At 41.5% G+C, this 20923-nt stretch overlaps 2 protein-coding genes across 5 annotated transcripts; one reads left to right on the top strand and one right to left on the bottom strand.

The window, feature by feature from the left end:
- Positions 1 to 1475: 1475 nt before the first annotated feature.
- On the top strand, positions 1476 to 3457 carry LOC115541099 (serum amyloid P-component). 2 transcript variants are annotated; one of them, XM_030352874.1, is made up of 5 exons: positions 1476 to 1576; positions 1948 to 2002; positions 2262 to 2364; positions 2681 to 2975; positions 3100 to 3457. In XM_030352874.1, the coding sequence occupies exons 2-5, from the start codon at positions 1948 to 1950 to the stop codon at positions 3367 to 3369; spliced, it is 723 nt and encodes a 240-aa protein (XP_030208734.1). In that variant the 5' UTR covers positions 1476 to 1576; the 3' UTR covers positions 3370 to 3457. The 2 variants fall into 2 exon arrangements, with proteins under 2 accessions (XP_030208734.1, XP_030208735.1); XM_030352875.1 differs by lacking the exons at positions 1476 to 1576; positions 1948 to 2002 and adding an exon at positions 2023 to 2149.
- An 11921-nt stretch (positions 3458 to 15378) lies between these two features.
- Positions 15379 to 18250, bottom strand: LOC115541100 (ecto-ADP-ribosyltransferase 5). Of its 3 annotated transcripts, none has more exons than XM_030352877.1 (4): positions 18020 to 18250; positions 17688 to 17768; positions 16770 to 17452; positions 15379 to 16340 (listed from the first exon to the last, which is right to left on the bottom strand). In XM_030352877.1, exons 2-4 carry the CDS (start codon positions 17745 to 17747, stop codon positions 16253 to 16255), a joined length of 831 nt encoding a protein of 276 aa, XP_030208737.1. In that variant the 5' UTR covers positions 17748 to 17768; positions 18020 to 18250; the 3' UTR covers positions 15379 to 16252. The 3 variants fall into 3 exon arrangements, with proteins under 3 accessions (XP_030208737.1, XP_030208739.1, XP_030208738.1); XM_030352879.1 differs by having other exon boundaries at positions 16845 to 17452; XM_030352878.1 differs by lacking the exon at positions 18020 to 18250 and having other exon boundaries at positions 17688 to 17976.
- Between the last annotated feature and the right edge of the window lie 2673 nt (positions 18251 to 20923).

Genomic DNA, 20923 nt, shown 5'->3' with positions numbered 1-20923 from the left:
AGGCATCACCTTTTGTCTCTGTAGGCATGATGACATTTGAGACCTGTTCTGTACAATGCGGCTACTGTTTAGGGTTCTTCTGTGTCTTTAACACAGAGGGAGGACTGGTTTCATCACGGCTTCCTTCACTTAATATCAGGTAGACATGACCCTAACAACAAGTGGACATGACCATAAAATCAAGTAAACATGATAAAAGTGGAAGCAGACATGACCCTAGCAACAACAATGTTGCTTTATTGCTTATCGGAAATCACGCTGTATGTTTACAGACCCATTCAGGTCCATGATGTGTAATTATTTTATTGACTTGGGAAAAAATCACAACAAACAATTGCGTTTGGTGTACCTTTTAACTTTTCATTTTATATGCTTTTACATTGAAATATATATAACTATTATATGAACATATTATATGCTGTAAAAGTATATTAAAATTAATGTTGATATATGTTTGCATATATATAATTTTTTTCATAGAGATGTTTCTCAATAAGTGGGGTTGAAAAGGGAACTGACTTTTCCCTGAATGAACCAATAATGTCGAAACTGTGATGATGTTTTTAAAGCTCTTTAGTTTTACCACTTGGATGTTATTCCTTATCTTAAGGAGGGATGAAGAAAAATTATTGTCATTAAATACAATTAACTGATTACATTCAAAGGGGGGGAAAGTATCGGGAAACTGAACAGAAATCAGCATCAAAAAGAAAGTTGACCCCAAAAACCAAGAGGTTAGAGAAATTATACGCTTCAGCTGGATTTCTGGATAAGGGTTACTCTGTGATTGACAAAAACGGCGTCCATGTCTAATAAAGAGGAAGATGCCAATTGTTTTTATAATGTAACTTTAAGATACATTTTGGGCATATTTGTTGAGTTGATAATTATGAATATGTTTTTAAATATTGGCATAAATTGATTCCAGATGAATAGCTCAATGCAAGGTTTTGATGAATTAATCATCTTTTTAAAATATTATTTGAAACATATAATTTGTGTTTAAAGCAAGGGCCGACACTTATGCAACTGTGTGTCCCAAATTACCAAGCATGTTGTCCCAAATTGCTAAGTGAACACTCGGGCTGTCGAGTTCTGGTCGGTTGATCATTTGGTTGGTCGATGCACTTGTTTGATCAAATCCTCATTGGTCGGATAATCGCTGGTGTAACTTTAAAGAAAAAAGCGCAAAATCCATTATTTTTGTGGACAGGATGGACAAATGCAGACTGATGTACAACATTTTTCAGTGATATGCTATATTATCATATAAATAACATAAATTAGGAATAATATAAAAAATATTCATTGTTTTAATAATAATATGGTTTGAAAGACTCCCCCAACTTAATGGAGACTGCTAGTCATTGCTGACATTTAATCGGCTGCAAACTAACATACACCGTTTCAAAAAGTATGAAAACCATTCATAAAAAAGTGCTGACAAATGGTATTGAGTTGCACAAGAAAAGAAAAAACACAATCCACGGTAGGAGAACCTGGAAGTGAAATTAAAAGCTTCAACTTTTTCCTCCACTCTCTGACACAACTTCCTGACCCTGGCAGAGAACACAAGGTAGGTTATAACACAATAGTCATTACTTTAAACAAAGGGATTTAAAATAAGGAGATTGTTTTGGTCACACTTTACAATAAGGCTACATTAATTAACCATTAATTAACGTTAGTTAATACAGTAAATCACATATTGTACCGCATTAGCGTAGGTATGAGGAAGGTAGTTGGTACATTATTGGTCGAATATTAGATAATGTGCATTAACTAATGTTAATTAATAGTTATTGAATATTGTTGAAAGTCTGTGAGGCTCTGAAAAGTATTGTATGAACTACTTCTTTATTGACTTGGATATAATAATTTGAAATACAACAATTATATTGTCCAATTTCCAAAATAAAGTTTAATTTGTGTGTTTATTTGTACCAGATGAAGTCTCTACTAATAGTGGTGGTTCTGACCGTATGCGAAGCAGCCCCTGAAGGTGAGCTCATCTCAGTAGTGGTTGCTTTCTGCCATTAACCTCACTGCCGTAGATTTACAACAGATGGAAAGTTATGGACAGTTAGTGTGCGGCATTGCACTTAGTTGGGTGAATTTTGGGTTCACCATAAAAACACTACTCATCTAGGTGAGTTAAATCCAGTGCACTAACTACATGTGGAACAAACACACATTTGGTTAAGTATTGTTAAATAGTGTTTATCATCATTCATAACTAGATCATTTGCTTGTCTTTTCAGATCTCACAGGAAAAACCTTCAGCTTTTCAAAGGAAACCAAAACGGACTATGTGAAGCTGATCCCAACAAGCGAGATGTTGACAGCCATCACAGTCTGTCTCAGGTAGTACGGTGGCACTTATCTAATGATAGTTATGAAAGTAATGCCATTTTATATATTATTTGTTCCACTTTATATTGACATTGCAACACGTCACGTCAAGTTTCAGTTTGCTAAAAAAAGAGAACCTCTCATCCAAACCACTTCCCACTTGACGCTACGCTCCCTTTAGTCGTCAGAAATCCACCCGCCATGCGGGAAGGCGATCGAATGGTTGATTGTTGAGGAAACCGAAGGACAGACATACGTACAAAGGCTCCTTCTATTTGAGTTAGATACTGGCTACTGGCTAACAGGTCTTGTTTGCTCTTCTCTAAAGGTCCTTCACAGACCTCAAAAGAGGCCACGGCCTCTTCTCCATGTCCTCTAGCTCCTTGTTCAATGCCTTCCTGATTTTTAAGGAGGAAACAGCAAATCGGTTCCAGCTGTTTGTCAAGGATTCTTCCGCGTCCTTTTTCGAGCAGGAATACAAGCTGAACACCTGGCACTCTATCTGTGCCACCTGGGATGGAAATACTGGGGTGGTGCAGCTTTGGCTGGATGGAAGACCTAGTGCCAGAAAATACTGTACTGATGGAACCTTATCATCAACCAGTTTGATCATGATAGGACAGGTAGCATTATAAATTAATACCTATTGTACTATATATCAATAAATGTGATGATATATATATGTGTTTTCTTTTATCTTTTAGAAAATGTTACATTAAATGGCTCTTCGTAAACCTTTCCCTACAGGAGCAGGATTCCCACGGTGGGCGATTTGACATTAAGCAGAGCTTCGTCGGCATGATGACGGATGTCCACATGTGGAACTTTGTCCTCTCTCCCTGTGAGATCCAGCGCTATGTAGAGGACCTTAACTACTCCCCAGGCAACGTGATTAACTGGAAAGCCCTAAATTATGCGATTGTAGGGAAGATACTTGTGACTGACAAAAACGACGTGTGTCCATGTCTTGCAAAGAGGAAGATGACAAATATATTAAATCAGTCCTGCCAGGGTTGATGGATATCCGCTGAACGTGTTGTGAATCATTGTCAAATGTATTTTCAATTACATTGTAATGAAATGAATAAACCGTTTGATGACTGTCTTCTCTCCTCTTCTGCTCTTACTTCCTTGTGTGTAATGGCCTTTCTTTCAACGATAATCCCCAGAGAATGTCAGAATGGGAACACGGTGTAATAATGTGTGCAGCCAATATTCCTTAGCGCTGGGTGGGTGCTCAAAATTGTCATCCAGGCCACTGCTCGGTTTTCCTCATCTGCAAAAGTGCCATAGCTTCTACCTGCTATGGCACTACCTCCCTTGATGACATGTCCCCTAGTCCCTATTCCTTATGACATCACCTATGTATGTCATGTCTTTCTCCTATGCGTGATGTCTTTCTTTTGCCTCTCTATGATGACATAATTGATAAGGGGAGGGATAAATGGAGGACCCCTTCAGCACTCCCAACACGCTGTGTTTCATGGTATGGAGAACTTTTTCTTTTCGTTTACATGGATAAAATCTTCAACTTCTCACCAAGTTCTGCAGCGTCTCCTCGACCACCAGCTTTACATTAAGGATGAGAAGTGTGAATTCCACGCTCCCACTGTCCCTTTTATGGGGTTTATAGGCGTTTTCCGGGTTCTGCAAATTATTCGACACTTTTTTCCAAAATGCATGCCCTTGCCTCCTTTAAGGTCAAGTTCCAATGGTCTCCCAAGGCTGAGAGGAAATATGACGTGGGGAACAGGGAGCTGTCGACTGTCAAGTTGGCCCTGGAGGAGTGGTGCCACTGGTTGGAGGAAACCAAGAGTTCATTCTTGGTTTGGACTGATCAGAAGAACCTGGCATACATCAGGACCGCAAAACGCTGCAACGCCAGACAGTGGGCTCTTTTTTATTATAGTATTATCTACTCTTCCTTACCATCCTGGTTTGAAGAACATCAAGCCTGATGCTCTGTCTCGCCTGTTTGACCCTAGTTCTGCTCCAATATCCTGCCCTATTCGTGCACTGTAAAAACGAAAACTTAAAATTGTTGGTCTCATTATGATTTCTGAGTAAAATGAATATAAAACATTAAGTATTCACGTCAACTGTGCAATGCAATTTAGTCCAACCAATCCAATCCAATCCAATCCACTTTATTTATATAGCACAGTTTAAACAAACACAAAGGTTTCCAAAGTGCTGCACAAGAGAAAAATAGATAAAATAAGAGATAAAAAGAGATAAAATAAGTAAAAAATAAGTAAAAACACATGACCCACCCAACACTTCTACATCACAACAACACGCCATCTAGTGTCCAAAGGCCAAATAAAAAAGGTGCGTTTTTACCAAGGTTTTAAAAAGACACAGGGATGTAGTTTGTCTAATATGGAGTGGCAAAGTGTTCCACAATTTTGGGGCTGCTACCGCAAAGGCACGTTCTCCTCTGTGTTTTAGCCTGGTACGGGGTGTGGCCAAAAACAGCTGGTCAGCTGACCTAAGAGAACGGCTAGGAGTGTAGGGTATTAGCAGCTCGGAGAGGTATGGTGGGGCAAGGCCATTTAAGGCTTTAAACGCAAATAAAAGTATTTTAAAATGAATCCTAAAACGTACAGGTAGCCAGTGCAATGAAGCCAGAATAGGTGTAATGTGGTCGTACTTTCTAGTGTTAGTCAAGAGACGAGCTGCGGCATTTTGAACTAATTGGAGGCGGGCAATGGAGGCCTCACTAATCCCCATGTAAAGTGCATTACAGTAGTCCAGCCGGGTGGTCACAAACGCATGGATTACTATTTCAAGATGCTGTCTCTGAAGCATTGGTTTAATTTTGGCCAGCTGCCTTAGCTGGAAGAAGCTGGACTTCACCACAGCTTTTACCTGGGTGTCAAATTTGAGGTCAGTGTCCACCTTAACCCCCAGGTTATTTAAGATTGGCCTACGGAACTGTTCCAGGTAGCCTAGGTCAACCAGGGGGGACACACCAGAGCCACTGAAAACCATAACCTCTGTCTTTTTTTCATTAAAATTTAAAAAGTTTAGGGACATCCAAGCTTTAATGTCTTGCAGGCAGTCTAACAAAGGCTTAATACTGTATGCTTCTGCCTTTCTAAGAGGAATATAAATCTGGCTGTCATCAGCATAGCAATGAAAAGAAATACCATGCTTCCTAAGAATTGAGCCAAGTGGGAGCAAATAAAGGGAGAACAAAAGGGGGCCAAGCACCGAACCCTGCGGAACCCCATGTAATAGCGGGACAGTGGAGGACACATGCTCAGCAAGGCTAACACAGAAAGACCGCTGGGTTAAATAAGACCTGAACCATTTTAGTGCTGTGCCACTGACACCCACCCACTGCTCCAGACGAGCAATGAGGATGTCATGGTCTACTGTGTCGAAGGCTGCAGTCAAATCCAGGAGCACAAGGACAACACTATGGCCAGAGTCAGTAGCCAAAAATATATCATTAAAAACTCTAAGCAGCGCTGATTCGGTGCTGTGTAATGTTTTAAAACCAGATTGGAAAATCTCTATAATGTTCTGTCCATTTATATAGTCCATGAGTTGACAGTGAACAATCTTTTCCAGGACTTTTGACAGAAAAGACAGTTTGGAGATAGGTCTGAAATTAGACAAAGCAGTAGGATCAAGTCCAGGTTTTTTTAACAAGGGTTGCACAACAGCATGTTTAAATTGAGCCGGCACAACTCCCGATGATAGGCTACTGTTAATGACAGCAGTAAAAGAAGGTCCAATAGTTGGAAAAATCTCCTTAAAAAGTCGAGGAGGAACAATATCAGCTGGAGAACCTGAGGGCTTCAGGTGGCCAACAATCTCCTCCACAAAGGACAGGGTTACAGGCTCAAACATCTCTAAGAACACAGAGCATGGAGCTGAGACTGAGGGATCAATAGCAGGTGGAGAAATAAGTGCTCTAGCAGATGTCACTTTGTCAATGAAAAACCTAAGAAAGTCTTCACACACAGCAGGAGACCCCTCAATTTGCAACGCCTGTGGTGCATTCAGAGCAGAGTTAATTACCTTAAAAACAATACACGAGGTTTGTGAGAATTTAACAAAATGATCTCAGAAAAATATTTTCTTTTGGCCTCTCTCACAGACGACTGGTAGTGGCGCCAGCAATCTCGCATAATTTGGAAAGACACTTGCAGTTTGTCCTTTTTCCACTTTCTCTCAGCTCTTCTACACTCCTGTCTAGAAGCCCTGGTGGTTTCATTCAACCAGGGTTCAGCCTCCGATTTAGTTTTTTGCCGTCTAATTTTATGTGGAGCCACAATGTCTAAGGCAGTTTGACAGCAGTTGAGAAACCAACAGTTCAGTGACTCAGTATCATCTGACACATTTTCAGGAATAACACAGTTCTGGATGAAAACAGTGGAAAAACGTGCGGCAGTGGAGGGGTTCATAACCAACAACGTTGAGTTTTGGGTCAAGAGTTGGGCTCACTGTAGTATCTTTGTTAGCAAGACACACAGGTTTAAGTCAGACTCTGTCTGAGGCTTGGCCAAATAAGGTACACATGTGCATTTCAACACTTTGGAAAATACAGGGTTTCCTAACGGAATTTTCAGATGGTAAATAGTGTGGCGACTCCTACCCCCCGGGGAGTCTGGGTATTCGTGATGCCGGTTGGGAAAAAGGGGTTTATTGCCTTTTGTCAATTTGTTTCTGTTAGGTTTACGGGTGGGGTTAACGGGTTTGGGGTCTTTATTGTTTGTGTGTTGTTTATTGTGTGTAGTGTTGCCAGCACCGTTACCGAGACTTGCATGTCCGTTAGTTGGCTGTGCGGTGCGCTGTGTGTTGTGGGTGTGTGATAAATAAAAGGCAGCTCCCGGGATCGTGCGGTGTATGAGGCACGAGAGTTGCGTCACCGTTTAAACTGGGCTTCCGTCTCGTGCAGAACAAGTTTGACCATAATGTCAAACTTGTTCTGCACTTTGGTTTGCTGCATTTAGACAGCGATTCTCTGCTGCTCAACTAGCTACATGTTGCTTGTTCTATTGCTGTCTCGCATTCAGAAATGTAAAATGGAAGTTTTCAATTAATAATTTTAATAAAGTGAACTTAAAACTTGTTTTGCATTCTTTGAAATGTTTTTTTTTTTAAATAATATTAACCTTAATTTGAAATATTAAGTTAACAACCCTGACTTACTTTTTTGAGTTTTGTAAAATATAAAAATCTTAGTTGGCATAACTATAACAAGTTTGTCTAAAGAAGAAAAGGATCTTTTGTTGGGCTCAAAACTCAAACATTTTGAGTTTTCTCAACTTTTACAGTGTGCGTGGTAGGGGCTGTCCCTTGGGGCAATGAGGAAGGGGTCAGACAACTTCAAATCTGTCCCCCGAACCGATTGTTTGTTCCTGCTCCTCATCGTGCTCAGGTCATACACTGTGCCCATACCTCCCTCCTGTCCTGCCACCTTGGAATACAGCAGACTGTTGGTTAAGTAAGGCTTCTGGTAGCCGTCCATGGAGAAGAAGTAGTTGAAGAATATGTTGCCCCCTGTCCTGTGCTTGGAACAAGGTCTCCTTACACCTACTTTTCTCCTGCGTCCGCCCCTGGTGCCTGATCACCTTTGGTCGGACATTTTGTTGGATTTCGTCACAGGGTTACCACCCTCGGAACTTAACACCACCATTTTAAAGGCCCACTATGCAACTTTTTTAGCCAAAATTACATTAAGTATGCAGGTTGAGAGTTATGCTGATGGTTCTGCATCCATTTCTGGGTTGATTGGTGGGTGTGTCATTTACCCATGTCGCCTCTCCAGTGAAAAAGCGCATATGCAACTTGATCTGTTCGGACCGACACAATCCGGATGTGACGCAGCGGAAGTATCCTCGAAAATGTAGTCAGATTGTAGTTTCGAAAATGCTTTACGGCACAGACACACACCCAAACATGGCACCGGCTAGATATAAACAGCCAGTTGCGAGGCAATTGTTGTCCGAGGTAGGAAACCCAAACGCCGCCGTGTTTGGGTGCATGATAGAGTTTAGATCGGGTTAGATTAAATAATCTCGGATATAAATAACGATCTCATCTCATCGTCATCCGTTTATCCGGGGTCGGGTCGCGGGGGGAGCAGCTCAAGCAGGGGGCTCCAGACTTCCCTTTCCCGGGCCACATTGACCAGCTCTGACGGGGGGATCCCGAGGCGTTCCCAGGCCAGTGTTGAGATATAATCTCTCCACCTAGTCCTGGGTCTTCCCCGAGGTCTCCTCCCCAATGGACGTGCCTGAAACACCTCGAAAGGGAGGCGCCCAGTAGGCATCCTTGCCAGATGCCCGAACCACCACAGCTGACTCCTTTCTAAGTAAAGGAGCAGCGGCTCTAATCCGAGTTCCTCACGGATTACTGAGCTTCTCACCCTATCCCGAGACGCCAGCCACCCTTCTGAGAAAACTCATCTCGGCCGCTTTTACCCGCGATCTCGTCCTTTCGGTCATCACCCAACCCTCATGACCATAGGTGAGGATAGGAACGAAGATCGACCGGTAGATCGAGAGCTTTGCCTTGCGGCTCAGCTCTCTTTTCGTAACAACGGTGCGGTAAAGCGAACGCAATACCGCCCCCGCTGCTCTGATTCTCCGGCCAATCTCACGCTCCATAGTACCCTCACTCACGAACAAGACCCCGAGGTACTTGAACTCCTTCACTTGGGCTAAGGACTCATAAATAACGATAATCGGGTTAAATAACTTCACATGGTGTGTCTGGTGTGTTTCCAGCATTCGTAGTGTTGATCAGCAGAGAAATAGTCCGCCAAGACGTTGAGGTTGCTTAGCAGCCAGAGACTCTGTCCATGCAAGTGAACGGAGCGTTCACTCTTCGTCATAACTATCAAACCAAACATCCTTCACATTCACCGAGCGAACATTCTGAAAGTAAAATGCACATTTCTCGCTAAAAATGTTTCCATAAACGCATTTAATGGCGTAACTATGTTACTATTTCCACCCAGAAAAAAGAAAGATGTCGGCCGTATGCTTCTGTGCAAGGGTCACTACTATGGTCACTACAGTAACGAATTGCTTTACGGCACAGACCCACAAACACGGAACCGGCTCGATATAAACACAAGTAACTAATGGATTGTTATATTCATCATAGATCAGCCGACTAAAAAGAGACAGAGAAACCCAATGTCGGAGGAACAGAAGAAGAGAAAAGGGAGACAGACCGACAGAGAGGCCAGACACGAGTAAACGTTGGGCAAGCTTTTCAGGAATAGCGTGAACTGAAAGAAAAAGAAGACTGCAAATCAGACGCCGACTCGGCCGTGTTGCTTTTGAAATTGAAATTACCCTTGGGTGAACTTTGTCTGCGTAATATTCTTGATTCTGATAGTCTCTGTACACATGTGTTTGCTCAACCATTTTTGTGAGCCCTGTAAAAATTGTTTTCTCGACCGTTTTGTTGTGAGCCCTGTTTGTTTCTAGCTTGCTTGGTTGCAACCATATAAACACCTTTGTTTCCATGGGTGTTTTGCTGTTCGTCTGTCTCGTCCCCCAGATACAGACTGAATCCCCGAATCCAGGTTCTTGTTTATTTCGATTATTATGTTGGCCAAACCTCTTACACTGATTGTTCTGTTCAACCTAAGATAAAATAATTATAACCTAGGGTATAAATTCTCCCCGTCAACTATAAAAAATGATGGATTTATGTTTATTGCAATGCAAATACACCATTTTAAAAATGTATAACCTTGCCTACACTTTATGAACATCTATTTCGGACATGGCTCCGCGCATTCGCCGGCTTCTTTGAAAACAAATGCACATGGCCCGCGTAGAAGAGCATGGGGAAGGGACGTCAACGAGTTGTTACGACAGTGTTGTGAAATATCTACTACGAAGCTTTAGGGGGCGCTGTGTAGAGAAATGTGCGTGCCAAAACCAAGAAAACAGCGAAGAAATGCCCGAAGTTGCATAGTGGGCCTTTAAGGGTAGAGGACAATTCATTTTCACTCAGCTGCCCTCCGTTATTCTTTTTTTTCCAACTCCATGAACGTGGTGGCTAATAGTGGTCCGCAGTTCATCTCCGTTTCTAGAAAGCCTTTTTATTGCTTTTTAGGTTGCCTCTCCTCTGGGTATCACCCCCAGTCCAACTTCCAGACAGAGCGGTTCAATCAGGATTCCACCTCCTCCATCTGAACCAGCCCGGGCCGTTAGGTGCCGTCACTAGAGGGGGATGGTAATGTCACATCTCGCCCTTTTCATTGATTACTTCACTCCCTGTCCTTGTTTTTCCCACATCTTTGATTGTCCTCACTCACCTTGTTTTTTTCCACTTGTCCCTCATTAACATTCCCCTCCTGTATTTAGTCGTGTGTTTCCCTTCCTCTGTGCCTCTGTGATTACCAACTGATTACTAGTGTAACGACCCACTACGCCTTTGTCATCTCGCAGCATTTGTACCGACCGATCTTCTAGCAAAGAACATTCTTTCTTCTGATACTTTTGACTCTGAAACGTGCTATTGACTCCTATTTTCCCTGTTGCTCACCAAGCCGTTATACTACCTGCTACTTAATGACATTAACCTAGTCCCTACCCACCTTTAAATGACATGTCCCCTAGTCCCTACCCACTCCTATTCCCTACCTGTTCCTTAATGGCATGTCCCTTGGCTCTTACCTGCTCCTTAATGACATGTTCCCTAGTCCCTACCTGCTTCTTAATAACATGTCCCTTAGTCCCTATCTGCTCCTCAATAACATTTCCCCTAGTACCTGCTCCTTAAAGGTGACCTTGGGTGTCTTGAAAGGCGCCTCTAAATTAAATGTATTATTATTATTATTATTAATAACATGTCCCCTTCAGCAATAAATGTAAGGAAGGAGAATTCAAGAGAATAATTATTTATACACCTGCCCACTGCGCACAAACCTATAAACTCGTGTTGTCCCGCTGATTTGATTTAGTCTCAAAGTGGTTAGTTTTTGGAAAATCAAGATACATCGTTGCCATTAAGCATTGGCTTTGAGAACATGTGAAACGCAGATTTTTTTTCTTTCCTGAATGGCTTTATTTGAATTCTTACTTTTTTTCATGCCAGTAATTTTACTTTAATTGAGTAAATTTCATCAAAGTATCACAGTGCATTGATACGTGTTGGTGGTCCCACTGTTTAATGTATTTTTTGTGTATTTTATTTATTTTTTCAAAACATGCACACTCCTTTGTATAACAGAATTCCTGGTTTTACTGCAGCAGCAGAATATCGGATTGCACAGATTCAGATTCTAATAAAAATAATCTGATTGACATATTGCCATGGCTATTTAGTATCAAGCAATCAAACCAACAAATCACAATGTGTAAGCCCCTGTTAGTCTTAACATTCCCTGGTTCTGACTGATGAACGCACACATGAACACCTTTTGTCCTCTTGTCTTCTCTGTTGGCATTAGGAGTAGGGAGGTCCTGGGAGGACTGGTTTCATGACCTCCTCCCTCACTTAAAGCACTCCATCAGGTAGACTTGACAGTAGAAACAAGTAGATATGACCCTAGCAACAAGTGGACATAACCATAAATTCAAGTAAACATGATCTTAGCGAAAAGTGGAAGTAGACATGACCCTAGCAACAACAATGTTGCTTTATTGCATATCGGAAATCACGCATGTTCACAGTCCCATTCAGGTCCATGATTTGTAATTATTTTATTGACTTGGGAAAAAATCGTTTGGCGTACCTTTTAACTTTTCTTTTTATGTGCTTTTACATTGTAATATATATAACTAATATCTGAACATATTATATACTGTAAAAGTATATAACAATTAATGTTGATATATGTTTGCAAATATATAATTTTTTTTATATAGATGTTTCTCAATAAGTGGGGTTGAAAGAGGAACTGACTTTTTCCTTTCCTTGAACCAATTATGTCGAAACTGTGATGATGTTTTTTAAAGCTCTTTAGTTTTACCACTTGGATGTTATTCCTTATCTTAAGCAATTAAGATAAAGTAATTAACTGATTTTGTAATTCTACAACTGGAATCAATAGCATTATAAGACATGAGGCCGCACAAATCCAAACAGAAAGTCTTTCAAAGGTTCCTATACATTCCAAGGGGCGGAAAGTATCGGGAAACTGAACAGAAAATCAGCATCAAAAAGAAAGTTGACCCCAAAAACCAAGAGGTTAGAGAAATGATACGCTTCAGCTGGATTTCTGGATAAGGGTATACTCTGTGATAGACAAAAACGGCGTCCATGTCTAATAAAGAGGAAGATGCCAATTGTTTTTTTAATGTAACTTTAAGATATATTTTGGACATATTTGTTGAGTTGATAATTATGAATATGTTTTAAAATATTTGTATAAATTGATTCCAGATGAATAGCTCAATGCAAGGTTTTCATGAATTAATCATCTTTTTAAAATATTATGTGAAACATATAATTTGTGTTTAAAGCAAGGGCCGACACTTATGCAACTGTGTGTCCCAAATTACCAAGCATGTTGTCCCAAATTACTAAGTGAACACTCGGGCTGTCGAGTTCTGGTCGGTTGATCAGTTGGTTGGTCGATGCACTTGTTTGATCAAATCCTCATTGGTCGGATAATCGCTGGTGCAACTTTAAAGAAAAAAGCGCCTAATCCATTATTTTTGTGGACAGAAGGGACAAATGCAGACTGAAGGTTACATTTGGTGAGCTGGGAAAACCCAGAATAATAGGATGTAAAAGGGAATACCATCCAGAGCATTAACTACTAATGGCTTGGGCAAGGGAATTCAATTGAGTTCAAGTCTCTTAGCTAACCTCCAATCCATAAATCTCTCATCAGCCCCAGAGTCGACTAGCGCTGAGCACGAGTGACGAAGGAGGAGGAGATAAACAGAGGAAGTTGTACGGCACACCAGTGCCCTCCTCAGGGGTGAGCTCTAACTTTCAATAGACAGGGCAAACAGTAAATGCGAACAGTAAGTAGATGATGAGAGTCAGCCTTCGGTAAGCAATGAGGAGACAAGGGGCATAAAGAAATGTGAACGGTATCCGGCTGCCCTCCCTCTTGGAGACGATTGTCAATCCAAATGACTAGGCAAGGCAAGGCAAGGCAAGGCAACTTTATTTATATAGCACTTTTCATACACAAGGCACTCAAAGTGCTTCACATATAAACAGTGTCATACAATAAAATAATAATAGGTAAGTAAAAGAAAAACACATGCAAAAATAGAAAGTTAAAAAGGCATTTTAGTATTAAAATAGAAAATAAAGGCAAAGTTATTTAGCAGAAAGCTATAGCAAACATAAAAGTCTTCAGTCTTGTTTTAAAGGTGCTCAGAGTTGGGGCAAGTCTTAAATCCTCTGGGAGTTTATTCCAGCTATTTGTTGCGTAGTAACTATCCTGCTTTCCCATGTTTTGTGTTTACTCTGGGGATAATTAACAGATTGGTCTCGGAGCTTCTTAGTGGTCTAAAAGGCTGATGTAGTGGAAGCATATCAGTTAAATATTTTGGGCCTAAACCATGTAGGGATTTATAGGTAAGCAACATGATTTTAAAATCAATTCTCTGACTTGTTGACTTGGAAGCCAATGTAACGATTTCAGAATTGGTGTAATATGATCAAATCTTTCGGTCTTTGTTAGAACTCTAGCAGCAGCATTCTGAACAAGCTGAAGCTTCCTCAGAGTTTGTTTTGGGAGACCTGTAAGGAGACCATTGCAGTAATCAAGCTTACTATTGATAAAGGGCGAATAAAGAATCCAGGTCCGGAGGAATCTCTAGAGGTGCCAAATGGTTCCAGCCGCTGCCACTGTCAACTCAATGGTGCTATCAGAAGCCCGCCGCCTGCCTCGAATTAGAATTCCAGGACCACTCGGCTTTGGCCTTGTAACCTTTGCACCTTCCGTCTGCAAAGAAAGCGCATGCCACACAAAATGTAGCCCACACTAGACCAGGAACGCAATTCCCAGAGTCGCAGGAAAAATGTTCCGGTCGGGAAAGATGAGGAACCGGGGCTTGCTTGGGAGCTGGAAGAGGTACAGGAAGAACAGGAACAGAGTCATTGGCCAGAGCTGGTGCTGGAAGCAGAGACGGGACAATGATTGCCAGACTTGCCATTAACTGCTGAAGTTAGTCACTCATCCGACCGACCTGATATCAGATGGAAGACTGAAAGCCATAATTGCATCCTGCCAGCTCCCTTACTCCATGGCAGATTGAGGTGATTTGCTCCTCAGGGTGGAGAATCTGGTTCCCTTGGGTTTGCAATGGGGCCTGCATAGAATCTGAGTTTGCTGAATATAATGCTGTTGCCAGTTCTTACTGTTAACGTCTGGATGAGAAACAGGGAAAATAGGACCCAATACCACGAAGTCTGGCAAAAGCCCAGTTTTTATATTTTTTAAGTTTGGATCAAATTTATCCGGATTTGGAAATCCCATGTTTTGCTATCCAGGATCACCTGATCCATTTTAATTTTATGCCAGTTTTTAAAGGAACATTGGATAGGATCGCTGTGATCCAAAAACCTAATGTTAGGATAACCAACTCCACCCTTCCGATGGGATCAGGGCAATCCTGTTTTTTTTGGATCCAATAGATCCAAAACCGAGTTCAAATTTTTGAAAAACCCAAAGGGCAAGTTTGATCTAGATCAAATGTTAAATTGGATTACATGATCTGATCTTAGTTCGGAATCGCTCTTTTGCCCTGAAAAATCAATTTCAAGAAAAACTGGGCGTTGTCGTGTCTGCCTACATGCCTGATATGATTTATTTTAACAAAAACTGGGAAAGCTCTTCAAATCAGTCTGTAATTTGGTTATAATTTCCTTCCAGGATTTAAAATGTTATTTATTATAAATTGGTTTTTAGTTTGTCCATTTCAATGATTGTATCCCCTAGTGGTAAATATAACTTTTTTTTTATTACTATTATATCTAATTGTTTGTATAATAATTAGCCTTATTGCTGTAGTTTCCAATACTACAGAAGCTGTTCTTAATATGAATTTCATGTTAAATAAACAACATCAAACTAAATTGGTTGGTCATATGTGCATTTAATGTGTTTTTATATCCCCTTCTGACAGCTTCATCCACTCTCAGGCGTAACTCCGCCCCTCGCCGTTTCTGGTTTCCGGCCACACCTCTCTGCTGCCTCTTTCTGGGATTAAAGAATATGCTAAATAGATTCAACACACAAACACTTTACCACATCTTTCTTTAGGTCTACATTTACTTGCAATAAACTTTTTCCAATGAATTTTATAAAGCAACATTATTGAGATTGATTCAATATTCGACTAGTCTGTCTTTGTGATCCTGAAACAAGCACGTTTGTGGATGATTGAAACCTTATACAAAGGCTTTTTACCAACCACTTCTCCCACTTCCTCCTCATCTCTCTGAGCTCCTGGATTCTTTCCAGTGTAATCTCCACTCACACAGCCTTGACCAGGCGCCCAGCTAAACAAAGACTCAGGAACAGGGCGTCAAGGATCATTGGCAACATTTGAGCGCTTTCTCTCTTCACCCCTTCCACCGTCATATAACTTCTATCGCCTTACACTTTTAGGGTGTGTTTGCTTGCTCACAACCCAACATAATAGCATAATACATGACAAACATGATAAAATGTGTTCCAGGGAGGGGACGATATCCAGCCTATAGAGAATAACATGTGGGGGGAGCGTGCGGAGGAGACATCAGAAAGCAGTCTGACTACAGGGAAGATCAACAGCGATGTTATGTCTCTGACCGGGAAGCATTGCAGAGGGTGATGAAAAATGCGCAACGCATCATCGGTTCCTCCCCCCCCCGATCGAGTTCAATTCTTGGTATGTCCAAGGAGAATAAACCAATTTAACCCCCCCCCCCCGGCTTCCTTTCCTCCATGGAAAAGTGTGTTTGAGGACTATTTTAACAGGCCGAAGAGAGCAACCGCTAGGTACACCGCCCATAAGCAGCCAACGACTTTGGTGGAGGAATTTCCTTTCTGGAGCCTATCAGGAAAGAGGAGAGAAATCAAAATGTTTTAAAAACCATAGTATTAATTTAAACTCTAGAGAAAAAAGAAAATTAAGTGAGAAGACACCTATTGATATTGATATAAAATTTAAAGCTGTAATTTGATGTCATTTTTCAAAAATGCCATTGCCATTCGTCAGTGAATATGTTCTGATTGACATCACTCTTGGCACATTTCTGACCAATCACTGTACCTCTGGGTTGGTTCGTGGAACCCGGCTTGCCCATCAATTAAATGTGAGCTATCATTAGAGCGAAGGGGGATTTTTTTTGTTGTTTATTTTCCTCTGTCTCACTACAATGCTTAATCATGACTAAAGCAGCTCAGTGATGGATTTAACTATAGAGACAAAAATCCTGTTGTGGATAAAAAGAGAGGAGACCAAACTGGGGGCGGGGCTCACCGAGCATGTAAGTGACAGTTGTGTTTAGAGGAAAAACCGGAATGCTTCAGAGTGATGCTGGTGTGGCTGACGTACTCCCCGTCATCAACCTTGTGGATGTCCTCCACCGTAAACTCTTCAGCGGGCAACAGGAGCATCTCGACGTCCCCGCATTCCATCTCCAGGTTGGCCGCGAGGCAGCTCGTGATGCTGAACAGAACCCCTCCCTCCAAATCAGGGTCCTCCATCAGCAGCGATCTATCCTTGAAGGCTGACATGAATCCGCCCAACTTCACCTTTGCGCCCTTCTTCGCGGTGTATAACTGCCGAGATACGCTGTACACGGTCCTGTTCGTGCCCCCCTTCCCTGACAGCAACATCATCGCGTCCGTAAGCAGGAAGTGGAGGGAATAGAAGGGGAAGCTGTGATTGCCGCCCATGGTTGCCACAGCGTTGTTAAACTTGTCCTTGAATGCTTTCTTTGCGTTTAAGTAGGCCCGCAGCGCCTGGCTGTGCTCCGGTAGGCCTCCGGGCACAACCGCATTACAACCCCTTTCGGTTTCCCAGGCCACTTTGAACTCTGGGCTGGCGGCCAGCTCAACCTTCAGCTGGTCAGGCAGTCCCTTCAGGGCATCGGCACGGCATCCATAATACCGGTCGTCCACTGAATCCACGGCCATATCCAGTTCTTTTGCACCGTTTAACTGTGATCAATTAACACTTTTAGTTTACATTACACAACTTGAGAAGAACATGAGTTAATCAAATATTCTAGTGCTTTTTTTTTGTTGCCATGGTTAAATTTCAAGATACAGTGAATGTCTATGCTTTCAAGAAGTTCCAAAGTTAATGATCCCAAATACAATAGGTGTTAACATTAAATGCATTTCTATTTATATTCAAATATAGGTGGTTCACAAGAGGAGTTAAAACACTTACTGTGCCATGAAGAGCTGCGACAACGACAAGAGCAAGGACCGATTCTCTGTTCCCCCACATCTTCCCAGGGGGTGTTCTGTGCTATAAGATACAGAAAAGAAAAACAGGAGAACAGGTCATCTCAATGTGAGAGATGGAGCGATCTGATAATGAAGCCTAGCTCTGGTCAACGAAGATAGCGTGCTATCCAAATCTGGTACGCCCCTGTCTGACAGAATGTGGCTGCCCTCCAGGATATCCTACCCTCCATTTTACCATGAACCCTTATATCACGACAACAACATGACATGACAGAACGAGGAAAGTAAATGAAGGCAAACTCGGGGACATACCCTACGGGCTGAAATCCTGTTGCGCGTCGCTGCAGGGGTAGGAAGCAATGAGGGGGGGAAGCAAAAGCCCTCGATCCAAGTAGTGGACAGGATATTCTAAGAATGCACGTAGGAGATGTTCCCTCTGGACCCGAATGTGGGAAGGCTCGCCAGAGCAGGAACTCCTTTTTTCTTCCTATGGAATTTTGCACTGCTCCCCAGTTTGCACTGGGGAGCTGCCAGTGTCGGTTCCTATCATAGGGAGTGGATATCATACTCATAACTATAACAACTCTAGACTAATGTTATTTTTAAAAAAAAATAGGGTTGTTGTTGCTTCACAGATCTCAGTCTAATGCTTCCCTAGAAACTATAAATACAAACAAACACATGCTTAAAAGGTCATCTCAAAATAGAACAGCTCTCTTTCCTGGTCTGTGGAATAGTAACAAGGACATTTTCAACATTACTTAATTTACAATATTACAATATTATAAATCACTTTAAGTGAGTCTAAGCAGCGATCCTGGCAAAAGCGTCAGTTTTTTTTTATATGTTTGGAATGTGTGAAGTGGTTTATCTTTCCGCAAATCGCCCATGTTGCACAAAACAGTAGACAACCTATAACTCAAAAAGGGCTGCAAACATTTTCATACAAACAGTTGGCCCACTAAAGTTGGCTTGCAGGAAATACAGGCAGCAGCAGGAAAGGAAACCTCTTAAAGCTTTCTCCGGTGTTTTCCTGACACTCATTGTCTTTGCTTACCACATCATTCTGAACCTGTCAGTAAAACAAACTCAAAACAAGGTAAAAAACACAATAATATCCAATGTGAGCAAGGCTGAAGTTCTTTATTTGACAATTTGTTTGCTACGCCCTAGAGGCCAAATGATTTACGACTATCTAGGTCAGGGGTCTTCAATTAAAATTGAACAAGGTCCAGTTGCTAAAAATTCCTTCCAAGAAAGGTCCGAACCTTCCACGTCCTAATGGCCTTCTTTTTTGTCAAATACAATCAACACAGCATATTTCCTTATCATTTCAGATGTATTTTCAATTTCCTAATAGCTTACTTTTAACCATGAAAAACTAGTAAGACAAAGTAACGCATATTAACATTTCAAGTAAACAAAACAGGTCATTAGGCCTGCAATTCAAACAAACATAAAAAGTGCATAAGGCCTACATGTGAAGTAAGCAGAACAGGAACACTAGGCCTACACTTCAAATAAACACAAAGTGCATTAGGCCTACATTTCAAGTAAGCAAAACAGGTACACCAGACCTACATTTCAAATAAAAACAAAAAGAGCCTTAGGCCTTCACTTCAAGTAAGCAAAACAGTGTCTCAAGTGGTGTTAGACCCAACAGGTCCACACAGATCTCTTTCTTGTCTTGATGAAACAATCACACACAAACCAAAAGCTGGGCATTATCCGTTACATCTGAAGTCTCATCAATGGCTGGGGATGGGGCACTCTGAACAGCCGCATGAAGCTGTGACAGTGCGTCATCTGATAACATTTCGGATTTTCTGGTTGTCGTTGCAGCTCACATTGGGATTTGCTTTATTTTTTCACACAATTCATCCCTTTGTTTACCTTCAAGTAACGTCTCGGCAGCGGCGTTCAAGCACTCCTTCACAACAGTCGTGTCACTGAAGGTTTTTTTATGTTGCCCCAAAATCCATGCAATCTTAAGTGAGCATTCATTTGCACGTTGCTGGCCTGTAAATGAGTGTGTGAAGACACGCGTAGACCTCTCATACTGAGCTCTCAGCTCAGATATTTTCCACGCTCTTACTTCTGACTTCTGGGGATACTTTTCCTCGAAGGATCTGTGTTTGGATTCGTAATGCCGCTTAATATTCCCGCTTTTTATCAGCGTCACGGTTTCAACACATAAAAGACACAACAATGAACAAGTATTGGTCAGTCCATTCATCCTTAAAAAGTCTGTTTTCGGGGTCAACTTTCCTTATTTTCGAGCAAGCCATTTTCTCATTCCAAATCGCTCTTCCGGTAAACAAAAAATTTGATTGGCTATTTTTTGAGTGACGCTATTACGCACATGCCGTGACAGACGGAGGGAGGGGGGGGAGTTCGGTGAGTGCATGATCTTCGCTCTGTGAAGATCATTGCTTTTTGCTGTTTTTATGCTGTACTACAGACTATTCTGCCTTTCAATTTGTATTTCAGTGAGAAATGATTATACTAACATAATCATGCTTTGTATAGTGAAATCATAAAAAATAAAAAAAATAAAAAAAAACTTTTTTTATTTTTTTATTATTATTTTAAATTGGTCATGGGTCCGGATAGGACCTTCACTTGGTCCGGACGCGGACCGCGGTCCGCCGTTTGGAGATGCCTGATCTAGGTCCTTACAAGTATTTTGCACGCATTGTTTCGGACCTATCCATAGGGAGCTGGACCATTTCAACATAATACCTTCTTGTTAATGAGTAGGATAAAATCTGTTTGTGAATAAAAGAAATAGCTCTGCCTTACATTTGTGCAGAAATCATTGACAAATAAATAAGGCAATGACGCGAAGCAATTTCCAGCTAACTAGTTTTATTACTTACTAATTAATTATGACTCGCAAAATGAGGCTGATGAATTTTCCATCAGGGCAGCAGAGTGTCTAACTCTGACTGAGAGTTACAGCACTCCCTGTGGATGAGGTGATACCGAAGGTGTTGGAGACGTGTGAGTAGGGGACAGACACATGTTGGAGACATGTTAGTAGGGAACATAGATGTTGGAGACATGCTAGTGGAGGACAGATAAATGTTGGAGACATGTTAATAGGGGACAGATGCATGTTAGTAGGGGACATATACCTGTACATGTTGGAAACATGTTAGTGGGGGACAGATACATGTTGGAGACATCCCAGACAGCAAGCCAACATTGAATAAA

Source organism: Gadus morhua, chromosome 3 (assembly GCF_902167405.1).
Source record: "Gadus morhua chromosome 3, gadMor3.0, whole genome shotgun sequence".
NCBI classification, from domain to species: Eukaryota; Metazoa; Chordata; class Actinopteri; order Gadiformes; family Gadidae; genus Gadus; species Gadus morhua.
The sequence above is the reverse complement of the archived record's forward strand: the minus strand, read 5'-3'. Positions and strand labels throughout refer to the sequence as shown.

Excerpts from the sequence above, each read along its gene's own strand:
- LOC115541099 (XM_030352874.1), top strand. The coding sequence starts at position 1,948 with ATGAAGTCTCTACTAATAGTGGTGGTTCTGACCGTATGCGAAGCAGCC. Across the intron at positions 2,365-2,680 it reads GCCATCACAGTCTGTCTCAG|GTCCTTCACAGACCTCAAAA; the intron begins GTAGTACGGTGG and ends TCTTCTCTAAAG. Across the intron at positions 2,976-3,099 it reads GTTTGATCATGATAGGACAG|GAGCAGGATTCCCACGGTGG; the intron begins GTAGCATTATAA and ends CTTTCCCTACAG.
- LOC115541100 (XM_030352877.1), bottom strand. The coding sequence starts at position 17,747 with ATGTGGGGGAACAGAGAATCGGTCCTTGCTCTTGTCGTTGTCGCAGCT. Across the intron at positions 17,453-17,687 it reads TCGCAGCTCTTCATGGCACA|TTAAACGGTGCAAAAGAACT; the intron begins GTAAGTGTTTTA and ends AATTGATCACAG. Across the intron at positions 16,341-16,769 it reads AACTGTCACTTACATGCTCG|GCTCCAGAAAGGAAATTCCT; the intron begins GTGAGCCCCGCC and ends CTTTCCTGATAG.